The sequence below is a fragment of the Alligator sinensis genome, unplaced genomic scaffold (assembly GCF_000455745.1).
Source record: "Alligator sinensis unplaced genomic scaffold, ASM45574v1 scaffold154_2, whole genome shotgun sequence".
NCBI lineage: Eukaryota > Metazoa > Chordata > Crocodylia > Alligatoridae > Alligator > Alligator sinensis.
This window is the reverse complement of record NW_005842528.1, coordinates 283,586-308,620: the sequence shown is the minus strand read 5'-3', so window position 1 is coordinate 308,620 and position 25,035 is coordinate 283,586. Positions and strand designations below refer to the sequence as shown.

At 40.4% G+C, this 25,035-nt stretch overlaps 1 protein-coding gene across 3 annotated transcripts in view; it reads left to right on the top strand.

Moving 5' to 3' along the window:
* NEDD1 (neural precursor cell expressed, developmentally down-regulated 1) overlaps positions 1-22,382 on the top strand; it is a 53,516-nt gene extending 31,134 nt beyond the window's left edge. For 2 of the 3 annotated variants that reach the window (XM_025213438.1, XM_025213437.1), the window contains exons 9-15: positions 6,672-6,800; positions 7,517-7,564; positions 7,902-8,131; positions 9,753-9,912; positions 10,587-10,743; positions 16,971-17,037; positions 19,756-22,382. In XM_025213438.1, coding sequence (XP_025069223.1) covers positions 6,672-6,800; positions 7,517-7,564; positions 7,902-8,131; positions 9,753-9,912; positions 10,587-10,743; positions 16,971-17,037; positions 19,756-19,860 — 896 coding nt within the window. In that variant the 3' untranslated portion in view covers positions 19,861-22,382. The remainder of the gene's footprint in view (positions 1-6,671; positions 6,801-7,516; positions 7,565-7,901; positions 8,132-9,752; positions 9,913-10,586; positions 10,744-16,970; positions 17,038-19,755) is intronic. The other variant, XM_014523744.2, reaches the window with a different exon arrangement.
* Positions 22,383-25,035: the final 2,653 nt, after the last annotated feature.

Genomic DNA, 25,035 nt, shown 5'->3' with positions numbered 1-25,035 from the left:
GAATTGGGATTCTTCATAGGAGAAGACTTGAGGGAGACGATAAATCCTCAAAACAAAATGGCTGTTATAAAGAGGAGGGCAGTTGACTATTTTATGGGTTCACAGGGGACAGAGCAAGAACTAATAGACTTAAATTGATATTTTAAGTTTTGTATCAGGGAGAATGTTCTTTGTGAGAGTGGTTAAGCACTGGAACAGGAGACTCTCTTATTGGAAATTATTTTTGTGTCAGTGGGTGCATTTACATGTGAAATTAATGCAACGTAATAAACTCTGGAGCAGTTTCAGCTGGAGTCATCTGCTCCCAAGTGCAGCAGTTTGAGCTGGAGCAGAGGAGCCCTGGCCTGGCAGCAGGTTCAGGGGGTCAACCCTGGGCTTTGGGTGGCAACAGAGGGGCTGGCTGGGGCATGGAAGTGCTGTAGTGCAAAGCCATATGGCAGGCAGCTCCCACACTTTAACACCCTCATGCCCAGCCATCCCCTGTCACCGTCTACATGTGTGTTTCATTGCACTTAGTACCATCTTACAGCAGAGTAATTGTTCCTGACAGTACTGTCTTATGGTGGAGTTGATTAATTTACTGTGCCCTAATACTGGTGCATGTATAAACAGTGACACTTTACTGTGGAGCTGATTTGTCAATTCCGCAGTAAAGAGCACATGTAGATGAGCCGGGTTAGGTCAACAGTTCTTTAGGATGGTTTAGGCAAGGGTGTTCTTCCTTTTTGAGGAGGTGGTTGGACTAGGTGACATCCAGTTCTGGACCTAATTTTCTAGGATTCTATGCTTGGTTCAGGTACATTCTAACAATTCCTTGCATTAGCAGCTTTCCTTCTGGCATTTTCTAAATATAAGTACTGACTTGGCACTTTTTCATCCTGCTTTTCGTTGTAATATACTTCTGTTTTAGTCTTGTACAGGAGATAGGTATTTTGCTGACTTAGGTCGCTGGTGAAACAACCACTATCGAATCTTAAAACAAAAGAATGTAAAAGTTTCCAGTCTACTTAAAATCAAAACAACTATGAAATTATTCGATGTTGCATAAAGTTAGGAGTAGCTGCAATTTAATCGCCAGAATGTTGACCTTGCGCCCTGACACTGCATGTGCTTCTCATAGAATAGCTATATATAGCCTGAAGTAATTGGCAGTCACAGGATCCTTTGTATATAATTGATCCTGTTGAGCTTTGGAATGGTAAGAGGGCTTAGTTCACCTGTGGGCTGTTTGGGCTCTAACTGCAATTATAAAGCTTTACCTAGTGAGCTCCCTTGGAGAGGTGTTCCTCAGAGATGGTTGTTTTTTGTTAGCAGGGACTGGTTCTACCTCAGTCTTTTTTCCAATTTTGTAAGACATGGATGGTGATTTGTTTCCCCACCCACCCACTAGGACTTGCCAAAGAAGAAAGGTGGGGAATGTGGGAAGAGTTGGGCTAACTAAATCTCCCAGGGAGATGGCTCTGAGTTTTGAATTTTTTTGCCTCTTGTTTGAGAATCCATTTATCAGAAATCAGTATAAAGGAAACAAAGGAATAAGATTGCTGTGCAACATATTAGGGTTTTTTAAGACATTATTTTGTATTTGACCTTTTCTTTGTTAAGAATGTTATATCCACAAATGCCTTTTGTGCCACAGTAACTGTAGGAAGGAGAGAAGGTTTAATCTTTTAAACTTGAGCCCCATACCTGTGCTGAGAAGCAATTGCAGTTTGCACTTAAAAATGCAAGATGTTCTTTATAGTTACTTTTTTACACAACAGAAATAGTTAGATGGCATGTAGATACGTAGCTGTTGGGATATGTTTTGTTAACACGTGTTAGTTTGACATTATATTGTGCTAAATAAACACAATGTTTTTAATTAGCAAGTTGTTTGTAAGAGTTCTGACCCTTAATTTTAAAGGAAAAAATGCCTTCACTGTCTAGGATATAGATTCTTCTTGCATTTAACTTCAGTAAATTTTAGGTCTGAAAAAATATTCTCAGATCTTGAAACTATTCCAAGGGCTTTCAAGACTCAAAAAATCTTTTTAATGAAGCAACTTTTATGCGATTAAACTTTTTCTCTTTTTAAGAGAGGAGAAATATGTTTAACAACACTAATTAAGCAATAAGCCACTGCAGTCTATAGGGACTCAGATTAATGACCTCCCTTGGGTATGCAGTGAAACATGAGGTGAAGTAGAATGCTTCCATTGTACCCAAGAAGTGTCACTAATCAGCATTACTGCATAGACTGGAGAATCTGATTTCAGTTACAGCATGCACTTATTAAAAGCATTTATCTTCCCTATTTTAAATATTTTATTGACTGCTAGCACGCAAATAGAACCAATCATAATATAAAAGTAAACATTTTTTTTAAAAAGAAAATTAATACTTGAAATTGGGAGTGGGATAATGCTTTGAAGTAGCCTATTTTTCTTTGAGTATGTACCAAAAAACTGTTTACATTTAATGGAGACTACTTTGGGTGAAGATATGAGTTAAATTAGCAGGAGAAATCTCTCACATGTGGACTTTTGGAATACATGTGTTTAGAGAGGAAAAGAATCTGGGGCCAGAGAACATGTTGTGCCAAAATTAAGTCAAACTGAATCAGAATCTGACTCAGTGGATGGGCCTGGTTCTGCAAAAACTTATGAACATGATTAAAGTTATCTGCGGAGTTGTGGAGTCCATTTGGATCACTGTATACAATGTCACTTGTATACAAGTGCTTGAAGATAGATAGACTCTAGGAATTGTTTTTTGCCCTGTTCATCAACATACTATCAATCAAACTTTTCTTTTAGATTCAGGGAGGTTGGTTTGTACACTGAGTAGCTAATTACTGTATTCATTTGAATATCAGACAATCGTGAATATAAGATGACCCACCCCCCCAATAATTAGATTCTGTATAGGGGAAAATGATCAATTTGTTATGATGTTCCAGGTATAGAATCTAATTATTGGAACTTTGCCTTGAATTTGTCTCCCTCCCAGTGCTAGAGCAGGGAAAATAAATCTGGGGAATCAGGTATCCCCCTCTGTCCTCCCCCCTTTCCCCCCAACTTCTCCACCTCCTTACTGGTAGTCCGTGCTGTCTCTGTGGGCATGGAAGTAGGGGCAGTGTGAAAACACTGACTTTGAAATAAAAATACTTGTAATAATACGTATAAAATTATTATAGGTATGCATAGACTTAGAACTGATACATTTTTGCCTTTTTTGAAACTGCTGCAATTTTTAGCACAGGTACCCCATAAACACACTTTTAAGCAGTGCATTTGTACCTACTTGTATAAACTATGCATGATATTAGTCCAAAGCCAAAAGACTCATGATTTACCACATACAGGCAGTCCTCGGACTTACGACACATTTGGTTCCTGAAAACCGCATCTTAAAACATTGTAACTTGGAACCAATTTTCTCATAAGGAACAATGTTATAAATGGGGGATTGGTTCCTGAACCAAGGCCCGATACCCTATTTTCACCAAAAATATCCCAGAATTTTGTACTCAATTAATTAATGTAGCTATATTACTCAACTATAATGTATCTATATTGTAAATAGCAAGCATATTGATTTGGAAAGACTTCTTTGGGGTGACTGCTGGACTTCTTGGGCTCTTGGTTGGACTTTTTGAAGGGTTCTTGGCTGGAGTCTTATCAGGAGTCTTGTCTGCTTTCTTAAAGAAAGTGTCCAAGGAAGTTTGGACAGATGTTCTCCAGGGAGATGAGCGACACAGCTAACTTGTTCACTCGCGTGGTGTTGCATTGGGTCAAGCATTGTAAAGTCAAAACTGATGTCATAAAGTTGAAACAGGGTGCCAATTTATAGATGTTGTAAGTGTGAAATGTTGTAACTCGAAACGTAAGTCGAGGACTGCCTGTAGTTCACTGGGCTGGGCCCCAGCAGAGTCGACGTTGTTTCAAACCATGGTGACCTCACAGCTCAGCACTGATCAGTATGTGTGTTTATTTCAGATAACTCCCACCCCTGCCCGCCACAAAGGATCCATGTGCTAATTAGCCTCACACTCATGACTGGAACTAGGTGCTTTTATTGTGAGTTCTGGGATCCTCCAAAAATGTATATGCAGATGAGATGCAAGGCAACCTGGTCCAGCTCCACTTCATGGAGAGTGGAGCCACAATCATATGCGATGGTCTGAGAGAGGAGGTGACAGAGGAATTCTGGGTGAATTGTTTGGGACCCCGTCTGGTGATGCTTGCCGGACATTTAATGGGAGGGTGGGGGGATTGCAGCCAGCCAAGAGCAGGGTGGGGTTTGCAGCCAGCTGGGGTGGGGGGCAGTTTGCAGCTGGCTGGGCACTCTGGCTGGTAGCAGGGAGGCTGCACACCCCCACCCCCCTGCTCCTGGTTGGCTGCAAACCTGTCACCCCCCTCTGCTCCCATGGGATGCTCCACCTGTCCCACCAGTCTGAGTTTACCAGCTGCATCTGATGCAGTGCAGTGGTTCACCATGACTTGCAGTAGAGTTGGTGCTGAGGGGAAGTGCGTGCAATGGGCACTAACATATGTTGTTCAGAAAAGCTGCACTAACCTGTCTTTGCAGTAGGTTCCCACCAGTTTGTCCAGTGTAGGCCATGTGTTTTATGGTCATGTGCAGTGCTGGCTATATTAAATCAGCTTCATAAGTTGCTATTGCTTAGTGCATGCTACTTTTGGCAGTAGTTTAATAAGAGACAATGTACTTAATGAGGTTTCCTTGCTTGCAAATATAAGATGAGGGACTCTTTCACATGCTCATTGGGGGGTGGGGGGGAACCTTGTCTTGTATTCGAGAAAATATGGTATAGGAAGGGCTAACAGCACTGCTTCTTAATGTGGCCTGACACCCTCAGTTATGAGACTATTTTCAGTTACATGTTATGTTGTCAAACTTCAGTTCTTTGGAATGAAATTTTACATGGTAGGTACCTGCTAATGGGTTGGGGTTTTTTTAATATACTGCATTTACCTGCATTCAAGACTACTCTGAATGTAAGATGACCCCCAATAATTAGATTTGGTACATGAACAATTATAATGATTTTATACATAGAAGATTATAAATTTCTAATTAATGGGGGGTTATTTTAAATTCATCCCCTCCCATTGCTAAGGTGAAGAAAGCAGTGGCATGGGAGTAAGCAGTGGGGAAGGACAGATGGCTTGCCCTTTGTTCTTTGTGTCCCTTAGTGCCTGTTTGCCTGTCTTCTCCTGCCACTTTCCTGCCACCCTCTCCCCCACTGCCCCCACCCCTGTGCCTACTCCCATTTTGCCTACCCCTGCCAGTGTTTACCCTAGGCAGCAGCTCCAGCTGTGGCCCTGGCCAGGCAATAGTAGCAGCTCCATTCCCAGCCCTAATCCTGGAGTCTTGAGCTGCAGCAGCTCCAGGTCAGTGCCAGAGCCCAATCCCCTGCAGTTCCTATGCCACTGTGATCTTCCCCATGCTCCTGTCCTCCCAGCAATGCATGGTCTCCCTGGGGCCAGAGCAGGAGTCAGTCAGGGCTGGAGCTATAGCCACAACAGCCATCTGGCCTGGGCCATACTCAAATTTAAAAGGAGGCTTCTCTTTCTCACTATTGGGGACGGGGAGCAGAGATGACTCATCTTGGATTCAAGTAAATATGGTAAATTGTATGTGTATATTATTGTAATACCATGTCAGTGTTCACCTGTTTGAAGCCTAGAGGGAAAAGCATGTTTTATCCAGGTTTAAAAAAAAAATCTGATTTACCTTTTCTCTCTGGTGCCATACCAATGTTGCATGTCAGGACCTGCAATTGTTTGGGCCAGGGACTGATCCCAATTGCAACATTATTTTAATGGGAACCTTGCAACCTAGGTGGGGTTAGGAGCAGAGCTTCTATCCAGGGCAGGTGAGGGGCTCCCTCCTGCTTTGGTGACTTCTAAATCTCCCCTTTGCCTAATAGCCTAGCTAAGTACAGATTTGTTCCCTTGGGAGGGTTAGGGAAAAGATTTTAAATTTTCAGGTTGGGGCAAGCCACAGGGCTCGCTCTGCACATTGCTCCACACATTGCTTGCTTTATGCCACAGCTCCAAAGGGAGTTGCAGAGCAAACTACGTGTGTGTGGCAGTGCGCACTGTTGTTTGAATCGGGGATCAGATCCCATTATTCCATTATTCTAACATCTGCCAGGGGACTCCATGGCTGAAAATCAGAGCTGACTGCTCCATTTGCTCTTTAACATTGATAAACATTGTTATAAAATCTGATGAGAATAGTTTCTGGCGTGGGATGTTTATTATTTCATGTTTGTCCCAATATTTGATTTGATACCTGAAGAAAATGCATTAGAACTACTGAAAAAGTGTGGTTTCAGCACTTGTATTGATTAACAAGTTTTCCTATTCTTAAAGTCAAACTATATCTTATTTCCTTTCAAGGGTATGCCTGGAGGGTTATAGGTTTACTATCTCAGGTGGAGGAAGGTATGGATGGAAGTTATAAGTTGGTTTTCTATTTGGAGTTATTGCAGGATTGGCTTCAATAGGGTAAAGTGTGTGTGTGTGTGTGTGTGTGTGTGTGTGTGTGAGAGAGAGAAATTATTGAGAGTAAATTTCTATTAACTGCTTGGTAAAGGAAGATAGGCTTAAAAATACTAATTTATTTGAGGAACAGTATCCCTAATTGAATGTTGTCCTCTCAAGGTTTTCCTCGTAGTGGCAGTCTGGATGTAATTCCATCAAGAGAAACAGATCAAGGGAAGAATGCTGAGATGGCTAACTTTGATTTGGGACGAAATAGTTTAGGTGACATGTTTTCTCCCATTAGAGATGGTAAGTTGATCATATGGAAAATACAATAAGACAATGTGGAGATGAGTTCTTGCTTTATCCTTCAGCAGTTTTCCTGTGTTCCACGTCTCTTCCAATAAGGCAGAGGGATTATTGCCTTTAGTCTTGCACGTTCAACACAGGATACTAAATATTAGCATACTTTAGAAAACAGGAAGTTTTAGTAGGCAGATGGGAAAAGATTTTCATCTCTATGTGCTTTTAAAAATGAGAACTGCATTTTTCCATCTAGAAAATATTAAAGGATGTCAGATGTCTACTGAAAATACTATAGAAAAATGATCATTTTAAAAATTGCTGTTAGAGGTGGATCTGATGTCCACAGCCCTGAACTAAGTTTTCCAAGCAGTCCGGAGTGTGAAGTCCACTTTAATTTTTAAACTTGCTAGAAATGCACATATAAAAAATGTGAACATAATGATCAAATAGCAGGGGGCAAAGTCATCGGAGAACTGAATATCTTTGTGAAGAAAAGTTAAAGCCTGTGCTTATGGCTTACCGGTCCAAGTTCTATAAACATATGCATCAACACTAACATGGACCTGCAAATTTATGAAATCCCTTTGAAGCTGTGAGTCTGCATGAATCCAGGCACTGTACCAATGTAGAAGCAGGAATATGAAATACAGAAACTATTATTAATTTATATTTACTCGGTATTTATTTAAATTAATTTTATTTGTGCTAATATTTTGTAGATGTTGTTACTTATAAAGCAAATGAAGATGTTCCAGGAAAAGGAGATGGTAAGCAGTTTTGTAGTACATTTGTTTATAGCCTAGATTAAAAATAAATTTGGTTCTCCAAGACTTGTTATCAATTTATTCGTATGACTTCACTGAAAGCAAACAATATACATGGGCAAACATTGATATAACTGCACTTTTACAGATCTGGTATAATGCATTGACAAATTGGAGCCCTACAGGCATAATTGGTGTACCACGAAATGTCCCACCATAAATATTCTAAGAAAAAGATTCCTTTAGGTAATCAGCAGTTCGGGATGTGTGTTTGCTTTCTATGCTTGTTAGTAACATTCATAAATTTATTATCAATGCAAGCAGATTGTTTCTCTTTCAGGTTTGGATTTTCAATCTTACCTTTCTGGTTTGGATTTCCTCCCGCAATTGAACACTACATTTCCCATAAAAAGAAACCCTGCGGGTTCTAATGCCCCAGGGACACATTGTAGTCCATTGCATGTATTTGTGGGATCTCCGATTAAAGAAGAAGATGAACATTCAAATCAAGATGCTGAAGTTAAGAAAATAAGTCTTGGGATACAAGAATCTAGAGAATCATTCAAACAGGTACTAGACATTAATTGTCACAAGTAACCTTTATTTAGTATTTTTCTGTAGCCTTTATGATATGTTATAACTAGTATTTTGCTGGTGGTGAATTTGCCAAACTGTTCAAGATACTAGGGCTGTGCGAAGCTTTGCTCACGAATTCAATTCGAAGGAGATTCAGCCCAATTTGAGGGCCGAATCACTGAATCCAAATCGAATCGGGAGACTTGCTAAAAGCTCTGAATTGATTCAGATGCTTTGAATCGATACGGAAAAGATTCAGAGATTCGGATCAGTTGGGGAGAGGCAGGCATAGCTCTGCATCTGCAGGTTCCCCTGTGGCTCCTCTGGCTGTGCCTCTCCCCAGACTGTGGGAGCTGTGGGGGAAGCCCCCCTGGCTGCCCTGCATGGCCCCAGCCTCCTGGTACAAAAAAAAATAAAAAAAGCCCTGCACTCACTGGTCCCAGCTCCCAGACAGCATGCGGCACCTGTGTCATGAGGCAGCTGCCACATGGGTGTGTGGCGAGGGGGGGTGATCCCCGCTGCCCCACGCTGTGCGGGTGGGAGGGTTCTGCCACAAGCCCTCAGAGGCCCTAATCGCTGCTGCTGCTGCTGCATCTAGTGAGTGTGGGGCTTTTTTTTTAAGTACCAGGAGAATGGGGCCAGGCAGGGCAGCCATGGGGGCTTCCCCAGCAGCTCCCCGCACCTGGAGAGAGGCAGGCACAGCTGGAGGAGCTGTGGGAGAACCTGCAGCTGCCTGGCTGTGCCTGCCGCTCCCTGGCCAATCCAAATCACCCAATCTGTCCGAATCAGCACCAAATCTTTCAAAGCCGCTTCAGCTGAATTGAATGGGGATTCGATTTGGATTCGCCGATTCGGAGGAGAGCGATACAAATCACTGCCCTCCGAATTGGCGAATCCAAATCGAATACTTTCTTATTTGTGCAGGCCTACAAGATACTAAAAACTTAACTTTTAAATGTCATGTTAAGCTTACAGTTTTTATTTATGCAACTTTAGAAGAGATATAACTATTGATCTACCTTTTACATATCAGTTTATAAAAAACAAATTAATTATAATCCTGTGCTCTGGATATGTGATAGAAGTTTACATGCTTTTCTATAGAAGGCTGTGGCAGTATAGAGTTGCATCTCAAAGATGAACTAAATCAAAGATAATATATATAGTATAAGCTTTAATGAACCTGAGTTCATTTCACCAGTAAATATTCAGTATAAAGTTATATGCTAAAGTCAAACTAATCCATCAGTTGCTAAATAGTCTGGTGTTCTCATTTCTTGGTTTTAAAGAGCACTAGATTATATTTCTTGCCTAACTCATAGTAACCAAGAAGGGGACAAATCTCTGTATGTGGCCACTGTCTTTACTTAGAACATAAAGTCTGTTACATAATTTTAATTCCAATGCAAAGTTAAGTTCTCAAGGCCACCCCTGAGAATATCTTGGGGGTTTTTTGTTTGTTTGTTTTTTTTAAATAAAAAACCCCAAATTTATTTGACACTGGCATTCAAAAAAACAACAAAAGAAGTAATAGATCTTAAAATATAAACAGTCATCAAGTGTACCTGGGGAGTTGTAATTACTGCTTTTCCCCCCCCTTTTTTTTATATACAAGCTTTTAAAATTGAGTTCATCATCAAGTGCTGAGTCTGGACATTCAAACCCTCCACCAGCATCCACTGTTGTCAAGACTCCTGAGGGAAATGAGAAGCTAGCAAAGAATATTCAGACACATCTAACATATGACTCGCCGGTGAATGGTATTACCTCAACCAGTAAGTAGGTGGAATCTCTCCAGTTATACACATAGTGTTGTTTGTGACACCTGATTTGAAAACTATTGAAAGAAGAAAGAAAACGGAATTAAGCACCTAGTGCTTACAAGTACTTTTCATATCCTGCTAGCCACCTGTTGGCATCACTAGCTATGTAAATACTTTTCTCTTTGACCCTTCGATTCCCAGGTCACTTAAATATATTTGAATGTTTTACCCATAATATTAACAGCACACACATGTTCTATAGAACAGTACTTCTCAACCTGTGGGTTACAACCCAAAGGTGGTTCGCAAGAATATACAAAAGTCACGAGGAAACTTTAAAAATGGGTTCTCCTTTACAGGAGAAAAATGTGGGAAACTGTGGATATTGGGTTTTTGGCTTTTCCCTTGCAGGCTGGCAGACTTCCAGCCTGCAAGGGGCTGCTTGGGGCTCCCCATACCCACACCCCCCCCACCCTGCTCCACATACCCACCCCTGGCCCCACATGCTGAGAGTTTGAGGCTTGGGAGTGGAGGCAGCAAGTCAGGAGTGTGGGGCACTGGGTTGGGACTGGCCATTGATGTTTACAAGTGGGTCCTGGCACAAAAAAGTTTGAGAACCACCGCTGTAGAATAACAGAAACTTTCAATTGTCCAGAATCATTCTTATACTCTTAATTTACTTACAGGTCCAAAGATAACATCAACTGTTTCTGCTGGAGTTGCCAGTTCATTATCTGAAAAAATAGTAGACACCATTGGAAGTAATAGACCAAATGCACCCTTGACATCAATTCAAATTAATTTCATTCAAAATATGATACAGGAAACTCTGGATGATTTCAGGTATTGAAATCCAACTACAGCCAGCTTTTTCATTGACCTTGTTTTTCAATTAGATTTTACAGTTTAAGGTAACTTTACATATAAACTCTGAATTGTAGAACAAACAGTTCTGTTCTAGAGGATCATAATTCTATTTTTTTATTTATATTGCAATAAATGGGGTCTGAATCTTTCATTGGTCAGCAAGCTGTCTAATAGTCGTGTTTATGCATTGCCTAACCTAATAGTGTCAGTGACAAACCTGTAAGCATCCATGTAATCTTGTGAGAGTAGCTCCACTACTTCATTAGGGTGAGGCTTCTACTCAGGGGAGCAACTCAGAAACAATTTATTTGCTTGGCTTGCTATCTGAGTACTTTTCGGGTGAGCTGAGATCTTCAGTTGAATGAAGTTTTTAATGTACCATGGAATCTTTTATTCTTTAATACTTGCCTAGGAATAGGAGCTTTTCCTTTGGGGATTAACCATTTTGGGATAAGGCCAGGGGTGTTTAACCACTGACCTGCAGGTTAAATCCAGCCTGTGAAGCCAGGGCATACAGCCTGTGGGGCTCCCCACAGGTTGGGAAACTTGGCAGTAGGGGAGCAGTGGCAATTAATATTGCCACCCATCTCCAATTGTCAAAATAAACAAGGCACTTGTGGCCAGATCAGGCCTGAGATGCCTCCTTTCACTGCCCCACCCTGCAACTGGGTTGTGGGCAGGCCAGGCCATGCCATTGCCATACACCTGGATTGGGCCCAGGATGCCTTCTTTCTTCCCCCTCTATAGCAGCCAGATAGGGACTAGGCTGGGCCATTGGTGCATAGCTGGGTTGGGCCTGGACTGCCCCCCACATAGCTGATTCAGGACTGGGCTGTTGCTGCATGGCTGGATAGGAACACACCACACCCCTTCCTTCCCCCAGTATGTCTGGGTCAGGGCTGGGATGCTCACCACACACTTGGAATGGGCCTGAGCCCCATCCATCCTGAGTACTAGACTGAGTTTATTGGACAGATCCAGCCCATGGACAGGCTGGATATGACCCATCTAGCCTGTGAATATCAGGTTGAATATCACTGGGATAGTGGGTTTTTGGTACCTTAGGGTGCTTGTACATGAGGGTGGAGGCTGCCCCGATGTGCTGTAATTACAGCGCGTGTGAGCAGACTCAATTTAATCAAGTCTGTTGGAGCATGATAATTACTGCGCTCCAGCCAGCCTCCACGTCTCGTGTATCAGTGTCCCCACGCTTCAAAATGGTGGCAGGTGTACTTGAGCTAAAGCTTGTTTAACACTTTAGTTCAAGTGCCCCCACCATCATTTTGAAGCTCAGGGACACTGCTACAGGAGATGCTGTGCGGCTTTAATTAGAGCAGCTCTTGGAGCTAATTAAGCCCCTCTGAGCATGTGCGAAAGTGTCCCTAGGGATCCAATGCAATTCCATACTGAAATAAATTTAAAAGGTAGTATAGATATAGTGCAAAATGTGAGGATTTTTGTTAGTGTTATTTCTTATTGGGCCACCTGTGTAATTTGTGTCCCTCCGAGCTCTACAGTTGGTCCAGTAAAAGATATCATCCACAAAAATCTTTGCCTTGCTCATTTTTTCTGGCCTGTCACCACTACAACATCAGCCAGCCCTATAGACTTAATGGCAGTTATATCAGACCCAATATGTCTTAAGCTTTATAGTGCTATCTTTTTTACAATTTCTGTATGTGTAGTTTTAAATTGTTGAATCTAATGAACTTATGATATCTGAAACTTTTAAAAAATTAAGTGACAGGTTAGGTGTGACCAGGATCCCATCAGAGTTTCTCTACTTCACTTTTGCTTTTGTGTTCTGGTGAAAACATATTGAGCTGTTAGTGTGGCTCTTTTACTTACAAGGAAGTAAGTTGTTAAGGCAATGCTTTGAGCTTTGCTCAGGTCTAGATAACTACAATGCTATGGAATCAGTTATTGACTGCAGCATTGAGAGAAATCTTACAAGAGCAGCTTTACATAAAAAGAAATACCCAATATCGAAAATGAAGATCATTGGTTGGCATTGATTTATTCCTGCATGTGGAGCCATTAGTGAAAGTTCTTTTGCTTCACTGAAGCAAAACATCCCAAGGCAAGCCAGAGGGATGGCTTTTTGCTGCTTGGCACAAAATATAAGAAAGTGAGCCAAAAATATATTACATTTCTTGAAATTCTAGATTTTTGTAAGTGATGACAGACTAGATGACAATAAAAAATAGTTCCTGTACTTCACTGTCTGGTGTCATTTTCCAGCTTTGTTTTTCTTTTGGAGAAATTGGAAGAGTCCAGTGATTCTTCTAGTCAGAAAGCTCTCCCCTGCTACCTGTCTAATTGTTTCCCGTGTCTCAGTTTTAATCTTTGTTTTGACCAGTAATCATTTTTAAAGAAACTGTGCCTTCTCCATAGTTTTTTTTTTTTTTTAATTTGTTGGCTAACATGACACAAAGTCCTATCTAAGCAAGTGAAAGGTGACCTGAGTATAACCAAGACAACTGTTTGCAAAGAGACTGGAATAACTTAGACTGTGAACTTCACCATTTCTTTCAATGGATAGTTATTCAGATGCCAGTAAGGCTGCTGAATTTTTAAAATGTTTTTATTATTATTATTATTTTAATCCTGTGGATTGTTTACTATTTCAGGGCCAAAAATATGTAAGAAAGGGAGAGGTAGGGTTTTTAAAAACACATGGTAGGACTGACAACAAACTTTATTGATTAGATTCAATTTTATGAGGAGAGACTAGGGCACCTAGACCTCTTCAGCCTCCGCAAGAGAAGGTTGAGAGGCGACCTTGTGGCTGCCTATAAGTTCATCACAGGGGCACAGAAGGGAATTGGTGAGGCTCTACTCACCAAGGCGCCCCTGGGGGTTACAAGAAATAATGGACATAAGCTAGCAGAGAGCAGATTTAGACTAGACATTAGGAAGAACTTCTTCACAGTTAGAGTGGCCAAAGTCTGGAATGGGCTCCCAAGGGAGGTGGTGCTCTCCCCTACCCTGGGGGTCTTCAAGAGGAGGTTGGATAGGCATCTAGCTGGGGTCATCTAAAAAGGCTGGATAGGCATCTGGCTGGGGTCACCTCTTTCCTGCCTATGCAGGGGGTCAAACTCGATGATCTGTTGAGGTCCCTTCCGACCCTAACATCTATGAATCAATATGCCCGAAAAGAATTTTCCAAAGAGAATTCCAGCCCTTCCCCCACCTGCCTCTGCTGTTCCTCCCACAATCTAGAAAGGCATTTTTATTCAGGAATGGGTTTACACTGAAATAACTACACTGGAATAGCTGTTTTGATGCACTTACCAACATGGAACAGCTCTCAGTCAGTCCCTTTTTATAGGTGATGGCAGTAGTCTTCTCAGAACTCCTGGTCCAATGTGATCAAACACTAGGTGCTGTTATAGCAAGCCTGTATAAATAGAGTAATAGAATCATAGAGACGAGGGGCTGGAAGGGACCTCCACAGGTCATCCAATCCAGCCCCCTTACTGAGATTAGGATCATACCCACCAAAACCATCCTGTACCAATCCACAATCCAACCTCTTATTAAAAATGCAGTTACCCCTGATCTTCTTATTTTCTTTTTTGTTGTTTGTTTAAAACACTTTTTAGTGTGTCTCAGTATTTTTCATGTGGCATGTAAAAGCTATATATGACATGAGACTGAATATTTCTTTCTGTCTTGGTGTTCTTCCACCTACCCCAGAAATATTTCCTTTTATTTGTATTGAAGAGGAAAAAATGCTGTAGATTTTGTTTTAATGTAGAGAAGATAACGTAAGAAAAGTAACTTTTTTGATTTCTTGCCAATCCTATTTTTTTATCTTTTTTTTTTCCCCCTCCCTCATCCTATCCCCAATTTTAATGAAAATGGCTGTACTTCCACCTCAAGGAAATTCTAAGGGAGTCATGTTAGAATTTAAACCAACTAAAGAGAAACCTTTTTCTGCTTCAGATAAGTGAGTTAGCAAGGAAGTAAGGATTAGCCACCTACCACTGGAAGTGAAAGAAATATATTTGAGTAGGGAAAGAAAGGTTATCATTTTACTGTGGAGGATGGAGACTTGGAGACAAAAGAGGCTTAGCATCACTGTTTTGTATAGGAAGTGCATGCATGCCTTGGTTCTGTCTTTTTGGATAAGTATGTGTGGTATGATACAGTGCCATGTAGAAATAGTTGAGCTAGCTCTGAATGAGTTAGCTTGGCTACCAAGGGCAATATATCCAAATTAGCCCAGGCTAATATAGCCTACTGAACAGGGCTAATCAGCTCAGGCAGAACATCACCTAGACATAGCTCTGCTGCTTCAGATACCCAGACTGGCTTGTTCAGAACTAGCTTTGATTTATCTGTGTTGCATTTCATAGTGCATAGACATACCCCGACATTTTTATATCACAACTTACTGGACATGCCAAATGTTAGATACTATCTTTTTAGGTCAAACTTGAATAGTTTATGAATGGTTCTATGTTGCAAGCAATAGTAGGAGTCTAAATTTGATAATGCAGGATAGTGAGTTCACAATTAGCACTGGCATTATGTAGATGAAAAACACTTGAGACAGTCTTTGAGATATTTGGTTTGAGGCTCTACTTTAGGCAGTACTCTGATATCAGTCTCATGTCTCCGTTAAGTATGAGTTCCATACTTGAAAAGTCATGAGCTTGGGTGGCAAAGGCACTGTCATCAGTACAATCAAATTTTCGTGAGCCAGTTGCAGGCAGGTCATTAATGTACAGGTCAAAAAAGAGGTGCCAGTTCTGATCCCTGAAGGAGGCCATTGGTTTGGTGTCTCTGAGAGTTAGTTTGGCCAGGTGGACTCTAAAGCGTTGACCACATAGTAATAGTTAAACTGGTAGATAAGTGGCCCGATGTGGCCGCATTCCTGATATTTTTGCGACAGAGGCAGGAGGAGGAGCCACTTCTGGAGGTGAGGGGAGCCGAGCAGCAGCCGTACCAAGAGCAGCCTCACCAGAAGCTGTGCATGCTGGCCAGGGCTGAGCTGGCAGGCGCAGGCTGCCCTGAGCGGGGCTTGCCTCATGCGGAGCACCAGAAGGGCAGCTGTGGGCGAGATCCAATCAGTTGGTTGGGTCTGGCCCATGGGCTGTATTTTGCCTAACCCCTCTCTAGTCTTATATTTTCTGTCCATTAACTCAGGGATTGGAAGGCGAGGAAGGGGAGACTGGTTTGATCCATACTTCATTGACTGTAGCTGTTTTTTGCATTAGATTTTGATGCAACAGGCTCCAGTACTTTCCTCCAAACTCCTAAGTTTTTGACAGCTCAAAGTTTGTTGCTAAGAACTCCCAAATGCTGAGGATTGGGGGTCATGTGGAAAGCTCTTGCACCATCATTCCATAGGATTAATTTCTTCTCCAATTAGTCATAACTTCAGTTAGGGCCCAGCAATGAGAGTGTCTGGTGGCTGTGCACAGCAATCTCCCAGTACAGTTTTTGAAGAGAGAAAGCCCTGGCAATAAGGAATATGCACTGAGAGTGCTCTAAGAAAAAGTAAGGTTACTTACCAGTAAAAGGGATTTTCAGTTAGACTATCTGTGCTGGGTTTATGCTTACATAATCTGGAATATTCAGTAGATTTGAGACAAATTTGATATGGCTTGTTGCATAATCAGTTTTCTAAACACTGGTGCAATAAGCAGGTACCTTCCCAGACTGTGGATTGATATTGAAAATCTTCTTATACTCCATTAAAGGTGAAAGACTTCAGTTGAATTGAGAATCACTGTTATGCATAGTGCTGTGTGACCAACAGAGCTTAAAATTTAAATGGAATAAAAATACAATACAAATCTAAGAGAGACCTGTAATGTGCAGATGAAAATACTAAATGTATTTTATTGACATTCCCTGTCCTATAATCAACAAAGAGACAAGGTTTTAAATTGCTCTTGCATGCCTTTTTTTGCCCCCCAAGGGTTTAAAAGTGATATATCACAACAACTGGTCTGCTGAAATTGGGTGATGTGAACAGATACAGGCCATACTGAATTATTTCATAACTCTGGTATTTATGCACCAGTTAGGAATGGGGACAGTAAGAGTCCCCACATTTGTTTCTACAATATCCTACGGTGGTGGGGATCAAGTGGAGCAGCTTATGTACTTCGGAATGAAAAGAGAATTAGTCTTTGTGAAATTGACAATGAAGATAAGGTATAATTTGGGTTTTTTATTTGTCTCCCCAGAGAAGCATGCCATCGAGACATTGTGAATTTGCAAGTGGAGATGATCAAACAGTTTCATGTGCAGTTAGTAAGTACAAGCAGCAATGTGAATTGGTATTTAGATGATAGTTTTTGTGTTTTGTGTGAAGTGTGGTATTCACTTTATGGTCAAAACTCAAAAACAAGCATATTCCTTTACATCCTAAATAAAGAAATGTACAAGAGAAATGAATGGGAAGACACCTGCATATTAGTTTGTGTTGATTTTTCTCAGGCTGAACAAACCTTAGATATTGAAATCTAATAAGCTATTAAAAGACAAACTAAGTTAAGTAATTATTTTTTGATAAATGAGATGCCAAAGAGAAACTGACTAGCATTGGTTTTTCTTTTCACTCTCCTTCCCCTTCTCTGGCTGTGCTTTGTGCTAATAGAAACAGATCTATTTTTGTGCTCTCAGCTAGTGCTGACTGCACAGTGTAATGCAAAACACTTGTGTGGGGGGTATCCCACCTACATACTGTCTTAAAACAAAATGTGTTTGCCTTTGCATTATTCTTTTTTTTAAATCGCTTCTTACCATGTCTATATTCCCATGAAGAGAAATACTGGCCTGTGGCTTAGGAATACAATTGAAGCTCATAAACTACTATAATATAAACATTATATAACCGCCTCTTTTTATTCAGGTCACCTGGGCTAAACTTTGACATTCACAGACCACTAGTTTGGCTCTTTTGCTCTGAACAGATAGGTGAAAATAAGTCCTGAATCTAACAACTCCTGGCTAGAAGGGTCCCAGGCATTCCCCACCCACCCACTCCTACTTACAAGTTTCAACTCCCAAAATAGGCTGGTGAGGTTGCACCAGGGGCAACTCTGGCTGTTCTCAGACCTTAGTTTCTGATGTGCTTGAGAATAGCCTCTGGGGGCAATCACAAAGCACCTTTGCCAGGTTATTTGGAGCATGCATGTGGGGGTGGCTGGATGGGGTGCGCTTGGAGTTAGTGTCTCGAACAGGCTGTCACCTCAGTGAAGACATGCCCAAAGTAATGTTTCTCCTCATTAATGAAAGAGGAAGAAAAAACTAAAAAGGAGTTGTTTTTTCTTTCACCTTTTCCCCTAGTGTTTTCTGCTGCAGTTTGGAGGAACTAACCTGTTTAATGGCTCTGTATTATCTGTTAAATTTGCCAGTTAGACTGGGATCTTTCAAGTGGGAGGAAGGAGGATTGGGGTGAAGCAAGCAATTGTCTTTTGCCATCAATGTGTCCTTTTTAATTTGGGGTTCATGGGCAAAAAGAAACAAGCTTCCAGACCAAAGGAGGGAGAATCTGTACGTGATCAGGCATGAAGTTGTCATACAAGAACATGGTAGGGTACGGGATGCATTTATACTGCTTTATACTAGAGTAGAACCAAGAGAGAGAATTAACAATCAGAATGAGGGGGCATTTTGTTATTTGAGTGGCCAGGTACATGGTGGTGTTCTGAGGTGCTGGCATAACCATGAGGAGTTTGTAATCTTAGGCTACATCTGACTAAGATCTATTTGGGTATACCTCGGCCTTTTGTGGAGTCTCATTTTACATCAATAGGTCTCTATACAGGTACAGTGAATTGCAAGAGTGGGGTCATTATACAGTTCTGGATCCAATAAGTGAAAGCCAAAAACAGATGAAAGGGGAGAAGGGAGAGATGATAATGATCATATTTAATAAAGATTGATAGGCCCTCCAGCAGGAGTTTTCTTTAACAATCATTACAATATTTAATCATATATGCATCAGTGATTATTGCTGGGAATTGTGATTATATACACTGATAGGTATCCTTGAACCAGGCTCTGGTTTAATTCAAAATGCAACTGAAAACAACTCTAGATTCCAGATGTAGATGTTCCACAAAGATGTGAAGGAGACTTGGTCAGCAGTTTGTGGGGTTTTTTTGAGAAGTTGAACAGTGGTGAGGAGTTGGTGGGTCAAATAGAAGAAATATCTTGCAATTGAATGTTTCGTACCTCTCAGGCCCTGCACAGATGTGTTTTGAAGCACTCCAAGTGACTTTGAAGTGCTCCAAAAAGTAAGGGTGCAGATGTGTACAGCTGAAGAAGCATTTAAAAATGGCTGAAGTGCTTAAAAAATGACCTGCAAAAAGTGAGGAACATCTCTGATGTGCCTCCTGAAATGTCTGTATCAGTCTTCTAGAATCCCATAATACTCTGCTCTATCCTCGTCCCATTGCTATCCTTGGAACCTCTGGGGACTGAGACGCATTCAGGGATTCCTATTCTCCAGCACCCTGGAGAGCACCCTCTCCCATGCTATCACAGTTATGTTGAAATATTCTGGGGTAGAGGGGGCATGGGGAAAGGACTTGGAGAGCTTCAAATTCAGGAGTGTCATCATATGTTTCAGCATGTAAGTACTTTCAAAGTTGAAGTAACTTACAGAGCTTTAAAGATTTCACTCCTTGGTTGATTAAAAAAAATCTGTAATCAGTATTGCATTTTTATGGCAGATGAAGAATATATTTACTTTCTAAAGTGAAATAAAGACAAACTTTGGTTTAATATGCACTAGTGCATAATGAATTAAAGAGGGAAATATTGTATAGTAGCATTAAAATGTCATACTAGTGACTTATCAAATGCTTCACTTTTTTAAGGGAAAAGAGTATATTACCACCTTGTCAACATTAAATGAATTTTCAGAAGAGTTAAAGGGAAAATGCTTTGAATAAATATTGGAAAGGAAATGTTAGCTGTTGATGATGGCGAATACTTGTTTTTCTTTTTCCTCCCCTCTAGAATGAAATGCATGCCTTACTTGAAAGATACTCTGTAAATGAAAGTCTAGTAGCTGAAATTGAGAGACTGCGAGAGGAAAATAAAAGACTGAGGACTCACTTCTGAAAGGTCTATACAAAATTAATTTTGTTGGTATGAGCGTAATATATTTTGTATATTAGCCTATTGAGAGATCATCTCTCCAACACGGAAGTAGCATATGAAGATCTATTTTTGTTTTCTTGAATTCAGAAAAAATACTTTCTTTTAAATATATATTGTATGATGCAAAACCTAACTAAAGTATTTAATAGATAAATCTGCAGTAATAACAGTTGTAGAGAGTGTTCTTCTATCTTCATGGTAACAAGGCTTTACATTTATTGTCTAACTGGAAAGCTAACATAATTATTTTAGCAGAGCTTTAGCTATACATGAAGTGCCTTTTATAAACTAAAGGAAACAGGACAAATGTTTTTTTCCGTAAGAAAGATTTATATATACATACTGTCAGATGTGTTCAATGCCATTACTTTACATTCGTGTCAGTAATGGTCTTTTCCTTCAGTCTTAAATGTTGTTGTGAAAGGGAGAACCCTGTCTACAATATGACATTGAGTTTTGCTTCCAAGTAGCTGGAAAATACAGGATCTCTGATGATACTAATTATTTTAATACAAAATATTATCTAGAAATTGCAAACTTGTAACTTCCTATACCGAGTAAAACTGGGTTTCACTCATAGAAATAATAAGTAATGTAATGTTATTCTCCTGCTTATTGTTGTGAAAAGCATGATAAAAGCATTCTCATGCTTGTTGTGAAGAGTTTGTATTTCTGCCACTGCCTTTTGTTTTTTTTAATGGTATTTAAGTTGCAGGGTGAGATTTTGTTACAATTCTAGCTATTTCAAATCTCCTCAAAGGAGGAGGCCTTCCTCTTTTGCATATTTACATAATTTAATGACATACTGAATAATTTACCCAGTTTTACTGAATGCCACTCTCATAAGCTTTGAAATTTTGTAAGGAAATATAGTCAACCGTTAATACTACTACAGTGTTGTCACCATAGCCAGGATTGGACTGTAGCTATATCTACCCCATACTTTTTATCATTTAGCTACTATAACTGATTGTATAATGTATTATTTTATGTATGTACTGATATTTTCAGTTATACCACTGCTGTAACTTACTTTTGACAGTGCTGAATACCAAATCAGTATTGGTGTCTTAGCTGAAAGTTGATGTGAACATGTCGCTTCAGTACAGGCTGTTGTCCAGTAGCACAGTGCCGTTGGTCCTGCTCTTGCAGCCTTACTGAGGCGAAGTACCTAGAGTGATAATCTGGCTCTGCTGATGTCAGTTGGAGTTATCATTGAGTTGAACGGGGCACAGTTTTACCTGCAGGGGAAACTTTGCCTCTGCAAGATGTGCAAAATTAGGCATCTGCCACAAGTGCTTTTTACAGTCAGTTTTTCTGGAGATTTGTTTCACCCTTGTCTCTTCCTCCCTTGTCCTCACCCCTCCCTCTTGGCACTTGGCTCATTTGAAATGCCATCCATTATTTCAATACAAAAGAAGATGCTTGAGAAGACCTCAAGTACATTAGTTACAAAATCTAATGTTTACATCCATTCTGGCCTTTCTCTGAAAATGAGAAGGCCATAACAAAAAGTTTAGTGTATTACTTGCATTGTCTTGCATTTGTTTTTATAATTGAAAATACGTATCTTTCACCATCTTTAACACAATTTCTAACAGGAAGATACTCCTGTATTTTTTTACAAGATTAACTAAATATTTTTCTTATAAAAACATCAGAATTGTTGTATAATCTTGAAACGTATGCATGGAACTTGAATATCTTCTTGCAGTTTTATTGCTACTGTTCATATGAGCTTTTTAAAAAGTCTTTCTATATTGTACAGAATTTTTCATAGTGAAAGGAAATGGAATAAATTTAAACTTATTTTTAGTAATTTAATGCAAATAATGTACATACATCTTTTGTAAGTTGTTAGGATGCTTAGACTTTAACTGATACTTGCATTATTACACACTCATGAAGAGAAGGTAGTTAAAGGTAGGGTACGCCTTCCATAGTTTTATAGCACACTTTGCTGTGAATCCATGTAGAATCCAAACATATACAGACCTTTTGGTTAGTTACCAAAACACTTTTATCAAGAGGGCCCAAAAATATCAGGGAATTTTGATCTGCAGATGTTAAGACTTCTGCATTTTGATCAGAAATCTGTGTGGCTTCCTTCCCTTCCCCCCCCCCCCCCCCCCAACTCCTAGACAAAGGATATTGTAGCAAGACTGTTTAAAAAAAGGTTTGGGTTTTTTTGTTTTGAGGCTTGTTTCCTTTTCTCAGGTTTACTATGGCACTGGTGGATGGTGGAGCTACCCCAGCAGTGTGAGCACCGAGAGATGAGGGGGTGTGGTTTATCTTGTATGCAAGTCTGAACTGTATTTTTACAATAAAGTGTGTATTTCAACTTTTCTGAACAAAACAGTTGTAATCAATCATTCATGTGTACAATGATGCAGCAGTATGGCAGTCAAATCATCTAATGTTAAATGAAAAAAGCTAGAGATGGGCCACATGTTTTGGAAAACTCTCAACTTGAGGGAACTTGTAGACCCTGGCACTAACTACCTCTAGTTTTGAATCTGGGACTGTGGCAGCTACTGCAGATGTTGCTATTTTATCATGAACATTTGCCATGTACCATATGGTTCTGGAATAAACAATGGATCTCCAAGTTTGAAATGGATGCAGTTATGACAAGGCTAATGTCTAATTCTAAAAGCTATTTTCAAATACATGTTTTGAGATGCAGAGTGCATGTTCTCTATCCTCCCTTTTTTTGTTACTGTTGAGTCTCAGGTCTGGAGCCCTGCTCCCTATTCTACAACCGCATATTGTTATTCCTCTTCTGGAAAAAAAATGCCATTTATATAATTTTTTTACAGGAAGATAATTGCACTGAAATCTGGCTGGGAATATACCATGTTTTCTTACATACATTACATCCTGGACTATAATACACACCTTGCTTTTGAAAGGCAGAACGAAGGAAAAAAGATCTTTTTCGTATAGTAAATCACTGCATAGCAGCTGCTAGGGAGCTAAGCCTGCTAATAGTTCTGCCCCTCATGGATCACTGCAGATTTTACTTTTGGTTTTCTCCAGAAAACACAGAACCTGCTTTTACTCTAGATTTCACATATAAGGCATACTCCCATTTTCTAACAGCTGGTTTTTTGGGTGGGGTAGGGGAGAAGGTATGTTGCATGTGAGAAATGTGGTGCATTCTGGAATAGACTAAAACTATCTATGCACTGCCTCAAATGCTGTTACGCTTAGGACTGTACTTTGGATTTTTTACGAGGCACTAGTAATAAGAAAATAGTAATGCATTTTGCCAACTGAAGGAGGCATTGTTTTTAGCTATTCAAGAATATTTTCCCAGTGAAGTGGACTGTTCTACTAATGGCTTACTGAGAGTATGCCTCTTTTCTTACCTATGTAGTTGTTTATAATTCCTTAGGGCTCATCACATAGGAAGGAAAAGGCATACTATTGCCAATTGTTTTCTACACCAAGCTATTTTGGCCATATCCTTAGGTTGGGGAGAAGATGGAGTCCTAATATTTCTGGCCAAACCTTGCTTCTTCAGACAGTAAAAAAAATATATATATATGAACCATGCAACCTAAAGCATTTTTGTGTAGTGCTTCCAAACCAGGATAACTGGTAGGGGTGTGCGAAATGGAAGATATCTGATTTGGATTTAGCCCAAATTGGGGACAGTGATTTGATTAGTTGATTCAGATCATTGTCCCGATTTGATTTGGCCAAATCGGAATTTGAAGATTCAGTGTTGATTCAGAGAATCAGCAATTCGGCCATAGACACATCTTTAAATATTTTTTCTACATACCTCAAGGTACCAGGCATGGCTTGTGAACACTGCAGTGGTGGGGTGGATGGAGTGTTCCACAGGAACGCAGTGGGGCTCCCCGCATGCTCGGCTGTGACCCCCTTCCTGTGCCCCTGGCTTGGCGATTGGCCACAGGGGGACCTCGGGTGCCCCCCCCAGACCCAGGAGGCTCCAGATGCCTACCCAGGGGGTGTCCCCCACACGCTCCCTGGCAGACCTGTAAGTGGATCGGAAGTGCTTCTGGTCCGCTTCTGAGTCTGCTGCCAAGTGTGCTGGGGACCCTCCTGTGCTTCTGTGTGATGCTCCATCCGCCCCACCATCTCAGCATTCACAAGCCGCCTGGTACCTTGAGGTGTGTAGAAAAAACATTTAAAGCTGTGTCCATGTCTGAATCATCTAATCTTTCTGAATTAATTCAGAGAGATTAAAGGGTCTCCTGATTCAATTTGGGTTCGGAGATTCGGCCACCGAATTGGGCTGAATCTTTGCTGAATCGAATCAGTGACTGGAGCTTCGCACGGCCCTAATAACTGATTAGTGGGATTTTCTTTCTTCTTTTAACACGGAAGCATGTGTAGAGCTTAAAATATACCTATGTGCTGGTACATGTCCAGTCTGTAGAATGTAAAGATCAAAGTAAACTGTCAAAACAAGTGTTGTCTGTTGTCTTGCTTCAAAATGAGTATGCACTATTATTCCAATGTAACTTGTCACATCATTTGAACTATTATTTTTTTTGCAAGCAGAGTGGATCTAAGCCAATAAAATGTACCAAATCTGGCTGCAGTCAATACATGGCATAAAAGGAAGAAATGCTTTGAATGGAGGGAAAATACTACACTATTACTTCATTTTACCAATTCAGTTTTACAGAGAGAACACTTTTGAACAGTGATTAAGGGTTTTTTTTTGTCACTATTGTTTGAGGGATCTATTTTTAAAATGTTAGTTTTGTAATGTGCATGCAAGTTTGTGTATGCAATGTGAATACTCTCTATTAATCTGCTCTTTGGATCCAGAATCCTAAGAAGTGACTGCAAGTTGTTTCAGCAAGGTTTGATTTGCTGTTTAACCTCTATGCCTGTTCGTGGATAACTTGCCAATCTGTTCTTTGACCAAAGAAACAGATCCTTTAATAACCAGCCAGCTTCTAGAAAAGATTCATACCCACAGATCGCTCAAAGTCAAGAACTTTTGAAAATTGATCACGGAGTAGTCAAAAGCAATGTGGCTGTGTTCCAGTTTTTACTGCTAAAGATTTGGGGAAGTCTGAAATTTCACTGTCTTGACTGTGTCTTTCTGTAGCTATTCATTTCTATCACCTGGGGTTACTGGTACCATGAATA